Raw genomic sequence first — 18,456 nt, 5'->3', positions numbered from 1 at the left:
AACTGCTCCAAATGATATTGCAATGCAGCGGTTTGTAGTTGTGAGGAGATGATGTGTTGGAATCTCAAGGCTTAATGATGTTTCTTGCTTTGCTAATACAGGTAATTGTTTTCGTCCCCAAATCCCAAACACGCAAATGCGCGCCACTCCCTCCGCACATCCAATATGGCGGTGATGTCGACGCACGCGTAAGACTTCAGGCGTTATAGATGTCTAGTGGTCTATGGGCAAGTGTGTCCTGACGTCATCTTGGGGCGACAACAGAGTCCGACTTGGCGCCAAGTAGCTGCGCGTTTTTGCTCTTTCTGTGACACCAAACGTGAAACTACGCTGCGGGGACGTGTTTACAATGGTAACCGTCTACTTGGGACATTTTCCGAAACCACGAGCTGTCCGCCACAAAGTGCTCACTTTCAGGAGAACAAAACGCTAAATCCGAGCAAAGCCGTCGCAACGTCAACTGTGGAGCCGTTAGCTTCAGTGATTAACATGAATGACGTTGAAGGCTTTTATGTCAGTAAAAAACAAAAAAGCCGTTTTATGTCCAGGGCGTTTGGAAAACTTGTGTAACGACGCCACGCACTCAGTGACCAGTTAGCGTGGAGCAAATTGTGTGCGTTTCATTGCATGTCGGTCAATCGGCAGCGTCTCGTTGTCAAGTGAGTTGACGTTTGGTCGAGGTGCTGCTGCTCATTTTGTTTGTTTGTTTGTTTGTTTGTTTGCTCGCTCGCTCGCAGGACATCCGGCGGTTCTTTGCGCCATCGGCACACAAAGCGACAACTAATGGAAACATTGGAAGCACGAAGAGGAATCCTCTTTCCTCAGACGAAGAGGTGAAAAAGAAGAGAGAGTCCAAGGCAAGAAAAGAACAATTTCAGTTGAAGAACCCTTGGAATGGCATCTCTTCATTGTCTCATGTATTATTTTGCTTTGTGCCTCAGATGAAAAAACAAGAAGCAGAAGTGAAACATACGCGTGACCGAAAAAAATGGAAAAAACGTGCCGTCATAGACTCAGGTAATTTTGCGGCTGAGATCTGCACATGCTTTTTTCTGTGTCATGTATGCAACGTTGACATTGGGAACTTTGTTTTGCAACACTAAAGTTGCAATGGCAGTTTGAAGCTGATAAGTCTCGATCGACTATCTACTGCTACGGCTTCTCTTAAACAAAACAGCAACGCAAAATAGCTTGTGTGTTTGAATGACTTGTAACACGGAATTAATTGTAAATCACCACATTACATAGGTGCGCGTTAAACTACCGACAAGTTTGAAATGACGATGAGATACAAGCGCATCATCCCTGTGGTGTGTACATGTGTGTGACGAGCAATCGGTAAGTAAGAGCCGTTGTTGAGAGGAAAGAATCCAACTATCCCGTTAAAATCATTGTAACAAATACAAACTCCCTGTGATATATATGTATGGGGGCAACATCATTGCACACAATAGGAATAGAACTTCAAAGTGAGGGAAATAAAGGCAATGAATACATGCTCAGAAGCTAATTCCAATTGAAAGTCAGTCAAAGTGATAAATGTACAAGACAGTACTCGCCTTTGGCGGGACGTCATATTTGGATTTGATTCAAGCCACGGTAGCATCAAAATGAACTCCCGTAACTCTCATATTAGCTACTCATATAGGTGTATATATATATATATATATATGATATGATATATATATGACTAATATCTCACAGAGGCATATCAGTCATAGACAGTGGGTACAAAAAGTATTCAGACCCCCTGAAATTTTTCACACTGTTATATTGCAGCCATTTGCTAAAATCATTTGTTCATTTGTTTTCCTCATTAATGTGCACACGGCACCCCATATTGATAGAAGAAAAACTGAATTGTTGACATTTTTGCTGATTGATTCAAAAAGAAAAACTGAAATATCACACATCAACACAAGTGTTCGGACCCTTTCCTGTGACACTCTTACATTGAACTCGGGTGCTGTCCGTTTCTTCTGATCATCGGTTCTACACCTTCATCGGAGTCCAGCTGTGTTTGATTATACTGATGGGACTTGATTAGGAAAGCCACACCCCTGTCCATATAAAACCTTGCAGCATGTCAGTGCAATTGAGAATCGTGAGGTCAAAGGAACTGCCTGAAGAGCTCAGAGACAGAATTGTGGCAAGGCACAGATCTGGCCAAGGTTACAAAAAAACAATTATGCTGCACTTAAGGTTCCTAAGAGCACAGCGGCCTCCGTAATCCTGAAATGGAAGACGTTTGGGACGACCACAACCCTTCCTCGAGCTGGCCATCCAGCCAAACTGAGCGATCGGGGGAGAAGAGCCTCGGTGAGAGAGGTCAAGAAGGAACCCAAAGATCACCGTGGCTGAGCTCCAGAGATGCAGTCGGGAGATGGGAGAAAGTTCTCGAAAGTCAACCGTCACTGCAGCCCTCCACCGGTCGGGGCTTTATGGCGGAGTGGCCCGACGGAAGGAAGCGAGACGCGTGAAAGCCCGCATGGAGGTTGCTAAAAAACACCTGAAGGACTCCAAGATGGTGCAAAAAATAAGATTCTCTGGTCTGATCAGACCAAGCTCGAACTTGTTGGCCTTAATTCTAAGCGCTATGTGTGGAGAGAACCAGGCACTGCTCATCACCTGTCCAATACAGTCCCAACAATGAAGCACGGTGGTGGCAGTATCATGCTGTGGGCGTGTTTTTCAGCTGCAGGGACAGGACGACCGGTTGCAATCGAAGGAAAGATGAATGCGGCCAAGTACGGGGATATCCTGGACCAAAACCTCCAGAGTGCTCGGGACCTCAGACTGAGCCGAAGGTCCACCTTCCAATAAGACGATGAGCCGAAGCGCACAGCTAAAATAATGATGTGGCTCCAGAACAACACCGTGACTGTTCTTGAATGGGCCGACCAGAGCCCTGACTTAAACCCAATTGAGCATCTCTGGAAAGACCCAAATCCAGGTGTGAAAAACTTGTTGCATCATTCCCAAAAAGACTCATGGCTGTATTAGGCCAAAAGGTGCTTCTGCTAAATACTGAGCAAAGGGTCTGAATAATTATGGCTGTGTGCTTTTTCAATCTTTCTTTTTTAATAAATTTGTAAAAATTGCATCAAATCTATTTTTTTTCTGTCCATATGGGGTGCTGTGTGTACATTAATGAGGGGGGAAAAATAACTTAAATGATTTTAGCAAATGGCTGCAATATAACAGAGTGGCAAATTTAAGGGGGTCTTAATACTTCCTGTCCCCACTGGAGGTCGACAGTTAACGCTGATAAATAAATCTTTTACTTCATACTTAAGAGTATGAAGTAAAACAAAGACCTATCAGCACCATGGCATATTTTCTTATTTCTTCTTCTTTCACCAATGAGCATTTGGTTTGGCTGTCATGCTGGTTTTTGGGTCTCCTCAGACTCTGACTCAGAGGAGCGAGACCGGAAGTCCAAGAAGTCGCCAGGGAAGAAACAGAAGCTGAGCAAGAAGAACGAGCCTGTTCACTGCGTCTTGGAAACAGGTCAGACGGCTGTCGGGATGATGAAAACGTATCCTCGGTTAACCTCCTTGCACCTGGGGAACAATGAATTCATTTTTAATCAGACTTCTGCACTCATTGATCTGCAGGTATAGTGGATATGAAAAGTCTACACACCCCCTTTTTAAATGCCAGTTACTTTTTGCTTTTGAAAACTGAGACCAAGATAAATAAATTCAAAACACTTTCCATCGTTAATGGGAACTATAACCTGCACAAGTCAATTCAATGTTTGTTTGTTTATTATTATTAAAAAATAAAAGCAGTGAGATAATGTGGACATAAGTGGGGCTGTCTTCAGAATAAACCAATCGCATTCAATCTCCTGCTCAATGGGAGTCGGGACACGCCTGCCGCCGTTTGATGTGCATGTGATCGATTCCCAAATAAAGTTCAGCTCTTCTAATAGGCTTTTCCTGACATTTTTTTTTTTTGGCTTGCTAGCAGAAGCCTGAAGGCTTTGTGCTAACGCTGACCTCTGCGTCAAACTCGTCCTAATTCCTTCCGTCTTTCTAACGGCCCACTTGTCGCCGAAGAGGGAATGCTTCCCTGGTCGTGATGCTGCCGCCACCGCGCTTCACTTGGCCTACAGTCTTTGGCTGATAAGCTGTGTTGTGTTTGCAACTTGGCGCCAAACACACCTTGTGGAATTTTGGCCAGAGAATTCAATCTAGGTGTCATTGGACTTTATTTGGGGTTAATGAGACGCACTGTAAATGGTGGCAGGTGTGTTGGTGGGCGTGTAGACTTTTCCACTGGAGATGGTGTCCTGGGCTGTTCCAATCTTTGTTCCTCCTCATGTAGGCTCATTTTTGTTCATTCAAGATTAGAAATGCGTTCTCAGTGCTCACAGAACATAACTGGCTGTATGTTGACAGCAGTTTTTGGTTTATCGTGTTTCCCTCTTGGGTTTTTATGGAGTGGAGGCCGTTATTTGTAAAAATGCTTTTCTTCAACTTTAAATAATGTATTTTTGTCACTCCCCCACAAAAGAATAATGGCGTAAGTATAAAATAGTCCCCTCCACAAGTATTTTTGTTGTATACTGAAGACATTTGGGGTTCAGATCAAAAGATTCATATGAGACAAAAGTTCAGGTTGCCAGCTTTTATTTTGTGGTATTTACATCGAGATGTGTTCAACAACTCAGGACAGAGCACCTTTTGTTTGAAGCCACCCACTTTTCAAGTGAGCACAAGTATTGGAACAGACACTGTGAAATAAACTGAAAGTGAATAACATTTAATATTTGACGGTTGTCATAACCCTTACTTGCAATAACTGCATCAAAAAACATGCTGTCCTTCAAAGTGTAATTGGTACCGTGAGCCCGAGCGGTCCGCACGTCCCGCCTGGCCAGCTACACATCTGCCGGTGAGGCGTATTTTCAAATTTACTGTATAGTCTGCTCGATATTTGTCACGGTTTTGAATGACATTCCCAAGTCTCAGGAAATATTTTTCCATTTTCCATGATTTGAAGCCAGCGTCAGCTTTCACCGAAACACGCCTCTTGGTGTTTCGGCAATAAATCCCATTTCACGTGTGCTCGGTGTGCCCGAAGTCTTGACGGGAGAATGCGTGCAGATGAAAAGTGCACAATCCAAGGCATGTTTAAAAAAAAAAAAAAGACCGAATGTGACCCCATAGAGCAGAGGCCACAATTTGAGGAAATGGTGCTTGAACGTTTTGAAAGCATTGCAAAGGATTGTTCTACGTTTGAAGATGTGGAATGGTGTTCAGTTAAAGAAGAAATGGTTATTTTACAACATGCTTTTGTGATTGTAGACTCAGACAGTGACAGCTTTGAATCCCTGAAGAAGGCCTCCATAAACAAGCAAAATGGGACCTCCCAAAAGAGCAGGTCGAGTCCAAGTGTGAAAGAGGCTGCAAAGTCCCTCATCAAGTCGTCCTCTGTTCACTTGCAAATTGGAGCCAAATGTCCCAGCACGCCCGTCACGCCAAAGACGGCGCCGCCACCTCAGGCCAAACAAACCCCCACCTCTGTATTTGACTACTTCGGCAACGGAAGCATCCAGCGCTCGGACAAGAAGCTGGTCGCCAGCACGAAACGAAAGACCGTGAGTACTGACCGACATTTCCTCCTGTCTCACTTCGACGGTCTGCTGTTTGATGTTTAGCTGTCGAAGATAACCGAGCCTACTGACAATTCTTCTCGTCCTCAGCCCGTCCAGGACACGGATGAAGTGAGCGATGAGCAGATTGCTAGACATCTGCAAATGGTTGAGGATGCTGAGGTAAACTGTTAGACCAAACCATCCGTTGAGTAAAAGGCTCCTCTGTTAAGGCGGAGTTCCGCTCTTCCCGCGGAAACTTGACTCAAATTTGTACGCAAATGATTTTGATTTACGGAACGCGTAGTGAAATCCTAGTTGTGGTAAATATTTGTGTGGAAGGCGGCACGTTGACCTAGTGGATAGCACAGCTGCCTCCCAGTTACGCGGTTGGGGTTCGAATGCAGGCTTTCCTGTGTGGAGTTTGCCTGTTCGTTCTGTGCTTGCATGCGTTTTCTTCAGGTTTTCCGGTTGACTCCCGCATCCCCAAAACATGCACGCTAGATTCTTTGAAGACTTCAAATTGTCCTCTCGTGTGGATGCATGTGAGTGACCAGTCCAGGGTGTAGCCTTCCCCTCGCCCAAAGTCAGCCGGGATGGGTTCCAGCACACCCGGGACCCCCAGTGAGAATAAGCGCTATAGAAGATTTGTATGGAAAACACTTAAAGGCCATGAATATAAAACAATCGGGTGAAAAACACGGGGGGGTTGTAACTAGTTTTCATCAGTTGCCGACCATCTGCAACTAGTTTGGCTGTGATTCCAAGTGTCGGATCGCAAGTGAATGCCGTTCACGGCCGGGTTATATCGCATGATCTTTCACAACCGAACTTATGTTGGTGGGTACCAACCAATGGACATCTACATAAATACGCATCGTGTTTTTTAAAAGACAGTCAAGCTGTTTACAATGTAATTCTGCCGCTGACATTGATGCGTAATTTGTGTTGAGTGCGGTCAACGATGGGGCCGTCATGTCCAGCAGTCTCTGCAGTATCCACAGTCGCGTCTTTCTTCTCGGCCGCTTCCTCTTTGTGTCGCCGCAGATGGAGAAACACACCAGCGCTACAGGGCCCAGGGCAGTCTGCATTTTCCTCGACATTCACACGCTGTGTTATTTGTATTTCAGTAACATTAAATAGGTGGCGCTTGATAACGTCTCCAAAGAAGAAAACAAGGGGTTGCTTTGTTTTTTATTTTTTTTTTGTCGTCGTCGCAGCGAGCGATGGTGTCAGCCGTCAACTGATCTGTTCAGTTCCGCCCCGTCGCTGGTCACAAATCGAGTTCATTGGGCTCTGTTTATAAACTCAAAGCGCATGTAGGTACCGTCGTAAACCGAGGACCCGTCCGTGTAAGTGGCTAAACTGTCATGGTCTAGCTTTATCCTTTTTTCCTGAGAAAATTCTCTCTCGTAGTCTACTCTGCCTGCCAATATAGATCCTTAAAGACTCAACACATTTCAAAAGCTCAACAAATGTTCTTTTGAAAAGCTGCAAATCTGTATGAATCTACATTTGACATTCATTTCTGTTTGTTTGAATATAACCCACTGGAAATGTGAAAAGAACTGTTGTATTTAATCTTCAGCTTCTGATACTTTACGATGAATATAAAATGTTTTCTGAATTGGGCCTTAGCTGGAGAAGCAGATCCACGAAGATGAAGACTTTGGACGAACACTTGCCATGCTGGACGCGGAACCACATGCGAAGAAGGTGATAACAATTTCAAGCACGAGTTACTGTTTCACGTCGGCATTTGTTGATATCCAACTTTTGTTTCGTGTTCTCTTCCAGGTGCGTAAAGGCTCGGACAAAAAAGAGGATCTTGAGGCCTTCCCCAGGAAGAGGACTGCACTCAGCCGTTCAAAGGCCAACAGAAATGACAGCACGTCAGAGGACGTCAGAGGTCCTTCGCCCAAGAAAAACCCTGCTCTAGTCAAACCCAGTTCCAAACTGGGGATGATGAAGAAAAGGGATGAGGAACAAGAAGACGTGACCCCTGGCCAAGCACAGACACATTTGAAAGTCTCGCCCAAAAAGGAGCCAATCACAGTTTCATGCCGAGAAAAGCTGCAGGCATCCAAAATAGGAGCTCCACTTAAAACATCTCCCACTGAGGCAGCGGTGAGTTGCAATTCATTCTGTACAATTGGTAGGTAGAGCCCATAAATGAGTACACACGAATGAAAAATAACCTTTTTATCCAGTTGTTACAGAAAAACAGCAAATAACAATTTTCCGAATTATGGCTTGACTTATCTGTGGTGGGATTCTTGTGTTAACTGAGCTCTGCTGGACGTTCATTAGTGTGTGTACTAGGGGTTGAACTGACTGACTAGTAGACATGTCAACCTTACCACTTTGCCACGGCGGTTATAGGTTGAAGTTGATTGATCACCAATTAGGTGTTTTGGCATTGGATGCCCCGGTGAAATCGACAGGTCTGGGGTTCGCGCAGCCACCTAGCAGAGGTGCCGCAAGGGTGTGGAAATATTTGACAAAGCATGAGATCAGTAGCACGGTCACTTTCAAATTATGCAAGTCTGTCCTCAAATATAATAAATGCACGGCCATTGGAAAAGGCACCCGCTAATGCTAGCTGTCGAACAGCGTTAGATCCTCATGTTGGCCGTCAGCAAATTTATCAGATGCCCTCCGCTAATGGTGAAAAGACACAAAACAAAGCCATGCCGTGGTCGATCGATAAGCCTTTTTTTTTTTTCGTGTGGAATTGAATGAATGTTTTTGTCCTCCCAAAAACATTCAACTAGTGTTTCTGTCAACCATTAGCCTTCATCCGGCAGACCCGCTCACATTCCTCTTCCTTCTTCCACTGGCGCCACCCCCGACTCACTCTTCCAATCACGGACAGTCGGATCCTAGAAAACTCTTGCAGCGATCCATGGAACACAATTGCAAGTTTGCTACAAACTACTTTTTGAAAATTCTGTTACTATTAGGGTTGGGCATCATTTGAATTGGAGCGATTCCGGTTCCAAACAAGTCTCGGTTCAGATTCTTTTAGGGGGCTGGGTCAAAAAAGTTTGCATGGTTTAAATAAGAGGGTCTCCAAATTATGAACATCCATTTTCTTAGCAGCCCGCAGCATAGACTAAAATGAACATTTGAGTCCGGCTTCTTTATAACCAGTATCACTATCAAACCTAAGCACTAAAAGGCAATGTGTGTGGCACTAACCCAATTGACTTAATATTCATGAATTAATGTTTCAGCTAAAGGTTAATTATAGCATTGTTCAAATAGTTATTTGGGACAGTTTCATCACGTCAAATGGTTTATATGTGCAAGTTTTAACTTGACTTCCTGTTTTAAGCCTGTAGCCTTACGGTACACCGCACCGGAACTCGGCATTTTGGCACAAAAAGTAACTTCACACGGCACTGGCTATTTATTTATGTATTTATTTTTTTAATGGCTGGAACAAAATGCTGTAAAAGGCTGCTTCCTTACCCTACGCACCGATGAGGCGCAAGGTTAGTGTTTGTGATACTGTGAGACGTTTATGTGAATTTTGTCCCAATTCATTGTAGTGTAAAGTTGCTACGGTGAAGTTTTAGCTCAATGTTAAGCTTTTTTTTTTTTTTTTTTTTTTTCTGTCATCAGCTCTTACGTTGGTTTGAAGACTACAATATACGCTAAAAACCATCAGTGCAAAAGTGCAAGCAACCGTTGACCTTATTAGCTGTCTCAATGTTGGCATCGACTTATTTTATTGTTTCACTCACCCAATTGACTTGAGAGTTGACTTGACTGAAGCCCCGCGCCGTGTAGGCTGAGGCTCGGAGCGCGTCAGACGCTACACGTCGGAAAAAACTCCTTTGCACACTATCATCTTATGCCAAGTGGCGCACTGAGGCGAGTGGTCATTCATTTGAACAAACTTAAGACACACTTTTGTTTGCCGCCACCGTTGGGCACAAGCACGTCTTCGTGCGCGTTCTCCGTTGGTTTTCGCCACTTCGTCTTCAGGGTGGGCGGACTGTAGGCGCCTATCACCGCTGACTTCGGGCGAGAGGCGGCGCACGCCCTGAACCGGTCGCCGGCCAATCGCAGGGCACATAGAAACAAACAACCATTTGCGCTGACAACCATTTAGAGTCTTCAATCAACCCACCACGCATGTTTTTGGGATGTGGGAGGAAACCGGAGTGCCCGAAGAAAATCCACGCGGGCACGGGGCGAACATGCAAACTCCACACAGGCGGGGCCGGGATTTGAACCACGGTCCTCAGAACAGTGAGGCAGTTGTGTTAACCAGTCGTTCACCGTGCCGGCAAGCGATTCATCAATCATAAAAAATTACAAGGATTTGGACAAAAATTAAACAAGATCACTAAGCGATGAATCATTTATCAAAAATCTTTATCGATTTATTAGATGATCAATTAGTCCTTGCCCCTCTATTCCCAGATTTTTAAAATAAATAAATAAATAAATAAAATTTCAGTTCTCTCCATCCTATTAGAGCACAAGGACTGATGAGGCAGAGAAGAAGAAGCTCAACACTTCGGCTTACCGGAATTACCTCAACAGAGATGGACCACGAGCACTGGGCTCCAAAGAAATCCCCACGGTACGGCATCCAGGTCGTCAGCCCTCAGACGCGAGTTTTGCGTTGCGTTGCTCATCGCCAGCTGTTGCGGGTCTTCCAGGGCGCAGATAACTGTCTGGAGGGTTGCGCGTTTGTGCTGACGGGTGTTCTGGAGTCACTGGAGAGAGACGACACCAAATCCCTCATCGAGCGCCACGGCGGCAAAGTGACGGGCAACGTCAGCAAGAAGACCACCTACCTGGTGCGGGGCCGAGACAGCGGCGTCTCCAAGCTGGAGAAGGTGGCTCGCAGCTCGCCTTTTACACGTCGTGCTCATTGCAAGTGCACTTATATCAGTTCCAGTGGCTAAAGAAGTGGTTATGAACTATTTTTAATATGCAATAGATGATGTGTAATTCATTGTAACACGACTGATTTATAGAATATAGCCCAGCTTTACTGTTTATGATGGCATCTCAAGTAGAACGCGCACATGTGTATAATGCAATGCAATTGAAGCAGGAGTAATAACTGTCTTCATTTTTTTGTGATTCTGATGCTGCTCAGGCGGAGAGTTTTGGTACCAAAATCCTTAGTGAAGATGATCTGTTGGAGCTGATTAGGACGAAGCCAGGGAAGAAATCCAAGTATGAGATCGCTGCAGAGGCTGAGGTCAGCACTCACTTGATTCGTAATTGTATTTTTTTTTTTTTTTTGCTAACTGTTTCTAACTAACTTACCGTATTTTCCGCACCATAAGGCGCATTCTCAATTACGGGGTCTATCTCTGTACATAAGGCGCAGCGTATTATTCGGCGCATGCTAAAACACGGTAACGGAAACAAAACGGACTTTGATTGAACTTTATTTTACTACGTATTGAAAAATACACTCGCATTATTTTTTGATCAATCTTTTGTCACAAATCCATCGAAGTCCTCATTTTCTGTATCTGAATTGAACAGCTGGGCAATTTCGCCATCAAACATGGCGGGTTCCCTCTCGTCATTGTCGGAGTCAGTCTCGTTGCCGGGCGGCTGTTCGGGAACGACGGCGGCGGCTTTCTCGAAAGCTTGGACAAAGCGGATACCTTAGCCCAGGCATCCGCAATCCATTCACATATGGCGGCGCTGCCTCCCAGTCTTAGTGAAGGTGTGTTCGCCGTCTCTCGGTCATCCTTGGGCGGATGGCGAGATGGCGCCTTTTCATAAAAGGAAAGCACCAAGGCAAGGCGGACCTCCTCGAAAGTGTTCGATCTTCATATCTGGCGCTAGCGTTATTGCCTTCGGTCAAATTGTGACTGTAGAAACGCTTCTCCCGGCTGTTCTTGTGCTTGATTTATTTATTTTTAAAATTCTCGCGCGGTTGCTCTATTCCCGTTTACAACCGCGTCACTGATAGCCTGTATTTTGAATTGTGCCTCGTCAGCATGTCTCTTCGCTGCTGCCATTTTCGGGGGTCCTTGGCCAAACAAATGTTGTTTTGCACCACCTACCGGAGGCATGGCGGGGGTAAGCGTACGTACTGTACGTAGCTTTACGTAATGTTCTATAATCGGTTTATCGCTGCCAGCGTACTTAGTGTACGCATAACGTCCCTATGTCGCCGGGAAATGGTCCGACAGTCAACGAAGCGGAGAGCTTACCAAAATCGCACAACAACATTTTTACAGATTTTGGAACACGGTGCACACATAAGGCGCACCGCGTTAAAAGGCGCACCGTCGATTTTTGAGAAAATGAAAGGCTTTTAAGTGCGCCTTATAGCGCGGAAAATACGGTATATATTTTGCTGATTTCCTGTTTTATGAATCTCTTCATCCAGAGCAAAGCCTCTAAGACCAGGACTCCTCCGGGCCTGGCTTCAAAGATCGCATCTAAAGCTTCAAAGATGTCTCCCTCCAAAGGCAACTCCAAATCCCCTCACACGCCGAGTCCCTCCAAGACTGGACAGACAACCAGCCGCCGTGCCAAAACCACAGATGGCGGAACCCCATCCGGAAGAGGCTCCGTTCGTAGGGACTTGGGCCTTTCTTCGTCCGCCTCCTCCTCTGCTGGCCCACACCCAAGAACGAAATCAGTAAATGAGGAAGGTGCCACTCTGCTGTGGGTGGACAAATACCGCCCGTGCTCGCTGAAGGCTGTGATAGGGCAGCAAGGGGACCAGAGCTGCGCCAGTAAGCTGCTGCGCTGGCTGCAAAACTGGTACAAGCATCACAGCGGCGGCGCCTCCAGACCACCAGGTAACGTGCCGCCTTGTTGGCCTTGTTGGCCTTGTTGGTCTTGTTGGGAGATATTTGTGCATTTTCCTGGAAGAGAGTGCACATTTCCCTTTTATTTTCTGCTGTGTAGTTGCCAGATTTGGAAAGTTTGGGGCAGGAAAAGATGACGGATCCGGATACAAAGCTGCTCTGCTCTCCGGACCACCGGGTGTGGGGAAGACCACTACGGCAGCGCTGGTCTGCGAGGTGCGTCAGACAGTATAGCGTCGCGTTGGGCATGGTCGCGGCTGAGAATGAATGCGCGTTTTCTTCCCTGTATTTTGTTCCACTGCGGGCGGACCAATAGGAGTTGGGCTTCAGCTACGTGGAGATGAATGCGAGTTGCACACGCAGCAAAACCAACCTGAAGGAAGTGGTTGCAGAGTCCCTTAACAACACCAGCATTGAGAGCTTCTACAAAGGTGGCCACTTGAAACACAAATATAGCCCTCAATGAAAAATCAAATAAATCCATAAAGAAACATTTAGCATATTTACCGCCACGGTTTTCATTGTTTCAACTGTGACTACTGTTCCACAACAAACAATGGTCCCAAAAGTAACGTTTAGATTGTTTTCCCCAAAAAATCATGCACACACACTTGTGGAATTGATACTGAACACGTTCACTGTGCAGAAGTCCCGTCAGATTAGTAATCCATACATGCAGCATTGACTCAATGATAACGTGAAGCGAGTTGTGTCGAGTGGACAGTGGACATTCCGTGTTTCACGGCTGTGTGATTGGTTGGTAGGCACTTCCCAGAAAGTCAGCACTAAACACGTCTTGATCATGGACGAGGTGGACGGCATGGCGGGCAACGAGGATCGTGGCGGCGTGCAGGTGGACGCGCCGCTTCGCGCTTTATTGCCTTTTCGACCCCCTCTCTCGGGTGCTGACGAGCATTAGTGTCGTCCCGCAGGAATTGATCGGCCTCATCAAAACTTCCAAGATTCCCATCATCTGCATGTGCAACGATCGGAACCACCAGAAGATCAGATCGTTGGCCAATTACTGCTTTGATCTGCGCTTTCAGAGGCCACGGATGGAGCAGATCAAGGTGAGGAGAGCACATCCTGTTTCGGCCTCTGCAGCGAGAGACTTGATAGTGGAAGCATGAAGACTGAGAAACGCAAACATTGGGAAACATGTCTCGCTGTGGGGGTTTTTGTTTTAGAAATAGACTACGTCAAGGTTTACAAGCTGAAAATGGTCATCACTGAAAACTGAGAAGAATTCAGCAGAATCTACTTGTAGTCATTGGAGTTCAGGGGCCACATAAAGCCTCAAATTTAGGACCACGAAAATCTTACCATAACTGATATAAAAAATATTTTCTCTTCCCTTCGTTTGAATGCAAAACAAATTAGGAAAATCTTTACATTTAATGAACACCTATTTGAAACGGATAAATGTACTATTGCAGTAGTATATGTCAACTTTTTTTTACAGGAGCATAATTCTCAAAATGATCCTTAGTTCCCACCACCACAATGTCTTTTGTATTATTTCAGTCTCAATTTCATCCTGCGGGCCTGATTGTACCCCCTAGCGGCCTGGTTTTGGCCCCTGGGCCGTACGTTTAACACCGCCGAAGGTCACGCGGAAGCGACGGTTTCTGATGTTGTAATACCGAACTCCGAACTCCAGCCTCCCAAGTTTTTTTGTGTTTTCTAACTTTGTAACCCTTTTGAATTTTCACCTGTTGAGCCTGCATAACTGCCCCGCCACCCTTTTCTTTTTTCAGTCCGCTATGATGTCCATCGCGTTCAAGGAAGGAATCAAGATGCCGCCTCCCGCACTTAACGAGATTATCTTGGCGGCCAATCAAGACATCAGACAGGTTTAAAAGCGAAACAATCGCGACAGATGGTAAGGGTTGGGATCATTCGCGGCTAAAAGTGCGCTGGGGGCGTTTTCCTCAGGTGATCCATAACCTCAGCATGTGGTCGGCCAAAGACAAGGTGATGACCTACGACCAGTGCAAGTCTGACGCCGCCGGCGCCCGCAAGGACCTGAAGATGGGGCCCTTTGACGTCTGCCGGAAGGTGTTCGCCGCCGGCGAGGAGACGGCGCACATGAGCCTCATCGACAAGTCCGATCTCTTCTTCCACGACTACTCGCTAGCGCCCCTCTTTGTCCAGGAGAATTACCTTCACGTTCGGCCCGCCGCCGCCGGGTGAGGGACGCCGCCCGCTCCGTCCTCTCGCTCACGTCGAAACGTTGAGCGCTCGCTCGCACGTCGTACAGTTCGTGGCGATTGACACGGCTGCGCTCTTTCCAGCGGCGACGTCAAGTCCCACCTCGTGCTGCTCAGCAAGACGGCCGACGCCATCAGCGACGGAGACCTGGTGGACCGACGCATCCGCTCTGGCCAGAACTGGTCTTTGCTGCCCACGCAGGTACCACACACAGTCCTTTGGAATTTGGAATCAAATTCACGGAGGGCCAAAATTCCAAAGTCGCAGGCTAAACGCTATATTTATAGGAAATTGTGCATCAGATTCAGAATCATCTTTATTTGCCAAGTGTGTCCAAAACACACAAGGAATTTGTCTCCGGTCGTTGGAGCCGCTCTAGTACGACAGAACAGTCAATTTACAGAACACTTTGGAGACATAAAGACATTGACAAAAAAACAATTGTGCAAAAAGATGCAGAGTCCTCGAGCACTTAGAGCAGTTCGAACGACTCATATTGCAATAGTCCGGCGCAATGACCGTTGAGCAAAGGGCGCCGAGACTTCAAGGAGCTGGATGCGGTTTCAAGTGACGAGTAGTGCGATCATCTGGGACAATGTCGGTTGTGCAAATGTTGCAGATACTCCTCGATCCGTGTGCAAATGGAGCAGATGCTACTCTGGCACGAGTGGCCGGTATATGCAAATAGTGCAGCGTGGCGAGACAACTACAGTGAGTGCACGAGTCATACATCATTGGCCCCACACAAATGTGACAACCAACTCAAGTCAAAAAAATTCCAGCTTGTTGTAATAGAATTATTATGTTTCCCTTCTCTCCGGATGTGTAATGCTAAACCGTATCATCTGAGAATTACAAAAAGAAAAAAATCTGAAACAAGAAAACTTTTAAGATTATAAACACGAGAAATCAAATGTGCAATAAAAGACAGATCAGTGTATTTATTTAAATCTTTATCAAATCTGTAGATCTGAAATCTGTCATGAACAGACGATCTGCCTCCCGCTTGTCTCGCTGTTTTCCATCTTTTGTTAGGCCATTTTTGGGAAGAGGAGGTATAAATTTGGCCGAGGGGACTGGTCGCAACAGAAAAGGACTGCCGTGCCGACACACGAGCAAAGCATTCTGGGATTTGTAGTATCAGCGGTGCATGCACTGTAGACTGGCAGGCCAGCTCTCGTACACATTGCATATGGACTCGCGGGCCAAAGGGAATTACATCTGGCCCGCGGGCCTGAGTTTGACATTTGTGGTCGAGCCACTTCCTTTATGACAACAAATAAAATCATTTTACACCATTTATTATGGAAACCATTTCTAAGTCTGAACAAATGTGAGGTTGACCCGCGTCGTGTATGTTTACCATGTGCTCAGATGATGATGACGATGTATCGCATTTGTTTGTAGGCCATCTACGCCAGTGTAATCCCAGGCGAACTCATGAGAGGTTACATGAGTCAGTTCCCATCTTTCCCGAGCTGGCTGGGCAAACATTCGTCGGCGGGCAAACATTCGCGCATCATCCAGGAGCTGGCATCGCACATGGCTTTGAAGTGAGCGCCGCACGCCGCGCCATTGACCTCAGCGGGGCTTTTTTCCCGGGGCGCTAAAGGTGTCCTGTCGGGTGCAGGACGATGAGCGGCGGGCGGGCGGTCAACTTGGACTACCTGCACTTCCTGCGGCAGGCCCTGCTCAGCCCGCTCCAGAAACTGGCGGCGGAGGGCGCCGGTCGCGCCGTGCGGCTGCTGGACGATTACCAGCTGGTCAGGGAGGACGTGGACGGCATGATGGAGATGGCCTCGTGGGGCGGACGGCCTGACCCCTACTCCAAACTGGACTCCAAGGTCAGCGCCGGAGGCTTTGGTCGGGTTTCGCCCGACATCGGCGATTCTCAAAAGTGTGGCGCTCGGTCCGCTTGGGTGGCACCCGAAAGAGTCACCGCCTAGGTACAGTTCAGTCGTATTGAAGACGCTTTTCAGAGCCTAGCGATGCACCGGAATTTCGGCCACCGAAATATTTCGGCTGAAAATGGCCCAGGAGTCCGGGCCCAAAGACTTTTGTCACCGAAACGACATGTTGGACACGGGACGCTGTTATGACGCAAGCAAAAACCGCTGCCAGGGCGCGGGACCAGACTGTTTCAAAACAGTTAGGGTATCAAAGTAGGGTTTCAAAACGGGGTGAGGGATTCAAAGTAGGCTTTCAAAACAGGGTTAGGTTTTCAAAACGGGGTTAGGATTTCAAAGTAGTGTTTCAAAACGGGGTTTGGTTGTAAATTAGGGCTTCCAAACTGAGTTTGGATTTCACAGTCGGGTTTGAAAGTGGGATTCGGGTTTCAAAACAGTGTTATGGTTTCAAATGAGACTTTCGAGACTGACTTAACTAAAGTCGATGTCGACTTTGTGTGAGAAGTTTGACATGTCCAACTTGGCGGCAAATGACAAAAGTCGTCTTGTCATCTGGGTTTGCAACATTCCTCGCTTGAAGTGATTTGGCCACATCATGAAATATCGCAATGAAAGACATCTGCTTACTAAATGTTGTCTTTGACGTTTGGAGATTAGTCTGGCAAAAGTATGACATTTTGAAATCTCAAATATGTAGGATGTTGAAATGAAACAGGATCTTACACTATATTGTTTAGGGAAAAAAAAGAGGCCCAACCTCACTGCTTTCCGTTGTTGGGTTACCAAAGGGAATGCTTTTTGCGCGTCATTTTTTGCCACCCGAGCTACGTACGAGCTACATTTGTCACGGGCGCAATACTACGCCGAGCCGCACGGGCCAGCGTTCGCTTCGCTCTGTAGATCTTGAAACTTGTTACTACATTTCAATCAATGTTTCTGTTTTCAATACTGTACGGCATTAATATTAACGTCAAATGCTGTAAAAACGGGATTGCGATATAGCGCAGATTTCCACGACGGGCAAGTGGTTATGTTCCAGGCCCCCTAAAAAACTGCGCTATTTCTGGGGCCGCCGTAGGTGAACGCCGATATAATCGCGAGGGAAGACTATTTGTCAACGTTGTTTTCTCCCTTCCAGGTGAAAGCAGCGTTCACGCGAGCGTACAACAAGGAGGTTCATCTGACGCCGTACTCCCTGCAAGCCGTCAAGAAGGGGCGGCGCGCCGGCGGCCAAGAGTCCGAACTGGGAGCGCACGACGCCGAAAAGGACGGCGCGGCGTCCGACGACGAGGAAGGGGACGGCCTCAGCGCGGATGCTATGATCAAAGTGAGTTACGTAAAAAAAACTAAATGTTCGCATGCTCAATTGATCCCATCCAATATTCTGTCTGCGTGCGTTTCCCTCCTACAGCAGAAGAAGACCAAAGCCAGCAAGAAGGAGAAGAAAAAGTGACTGCTGTTCCAAAACCCAGCGCTGCGTCGTGCATCCTGAACATGACCACTTCCTGCCTGTTTTTCCATTTTTAAAAACATCATGTCTGGAAAGTATGGAACTGCTGCCTAAAGACTTGTACAACATTGCAGTAACACTTGCAACTCATCTTGTAAATTGCTTTTTTTGTAAAATAGAAAGATGTGCCACTTGTGTTTTTTTTGTTTTTGTGTCTTCTTTATAAAACACGGTTTGGTCATTTTCCTTATTTTTTTAGCTTTAATATAGAGTATAAATATGGACTAACTATATTGTTGGAATAATAACTTCTGATGAAACAAGGTTGGGTAAATCATTCTTTCCAAGTTTGCACACAAAAGATGTCAGGCTCAACCAAGATCTGGGATTCATCCTGCGTTCAACACATCAGCAGTCATTCACACCTCTGAGTTGCAGTCGTAGTTCAACATTTCCACAGCATGTCATAATATATATATA

General features: G+C 46.3%; 1 protein-coding gene across 4 annotated transcripts; it reads left to right on the top strand.

Moving 5' to 3' along the window:
- The first annotated feature begins 254 nt into the window (after window positions 1–254).
- On the top strand, window positions 255–18,217 carry rfc1 (replication factor C (activator 1) 1). 4 transcript variants are annotated; one of them, XM_061679143.1, is made up of 23 exons: window positions 255–352; window positions 738–857; window positions 942–1,017; window positions 3,409–3,510; window positions 5,316–5,608; window positions 5,723–5,785; window positions 7,241–7,318; window positions 7,400–7,729; window positions 10,092–10,199; window positions 10,279–10,458; window positions 10,725–10,829; window positions 11,982–12,399; window positions 12,509–12,624; window positions 12,725–12,839; window positions 13,173–13,261; window positions 13,341–13,478; window positions 14,166–14,261; window positions 14,344–14,597; window positions 14,703–14,820; window positions 16,027–16,172; window positions 16,250–16,463; window positions 17,665–17,853; window positions 17,938–18,217. In XM_061679143.1, the coding sequence occupies exons 1-23, from the start codon at window positions 350–352 to the stop codon at window positions 17,977–17,979; spliced, it is 3,393 nt and encodes a 1,130-aa protein (XP_061535127.1). In that variant the 5' UTR covers window positions 255–349; the 3' UTR covers window positions 17,980–18,217. The 4 variants fall into 4 exon arrangements, with proteins under 4 accessions (XP_061535127.1, XP_061535126.1, XP_061535125.1 ...); XM_061679142.1 differs by having other exon boundaries at window positions 5,714–5,785; window positions 17,941–18,217; XM_061679141.1 differs by having other exon boundaries at window positions 5,714–5,785.
- Window positions 18,218–18,456: the final 239 nt, after the last annotated feature.

Source organism: Phycodurus eques, chromosome 6 (genome assembly GCF_024500275.1).
Source record: "Phycodurus eques isolate BA_2022a chromosome 6, UOR_Pequ_1.1, whole genome shotgun sequence".
Taxonomy (NCBI): domain Eukaryota; kingdom Metazoa; phylum Chordata; class Actinopteri; order Syngnathiformes; family Syngnathidae; genus Phycodurus; species Phycodurus eques.
This window is presented reverse-complemented; position numbering and strand designations above follow the sequence as displayed.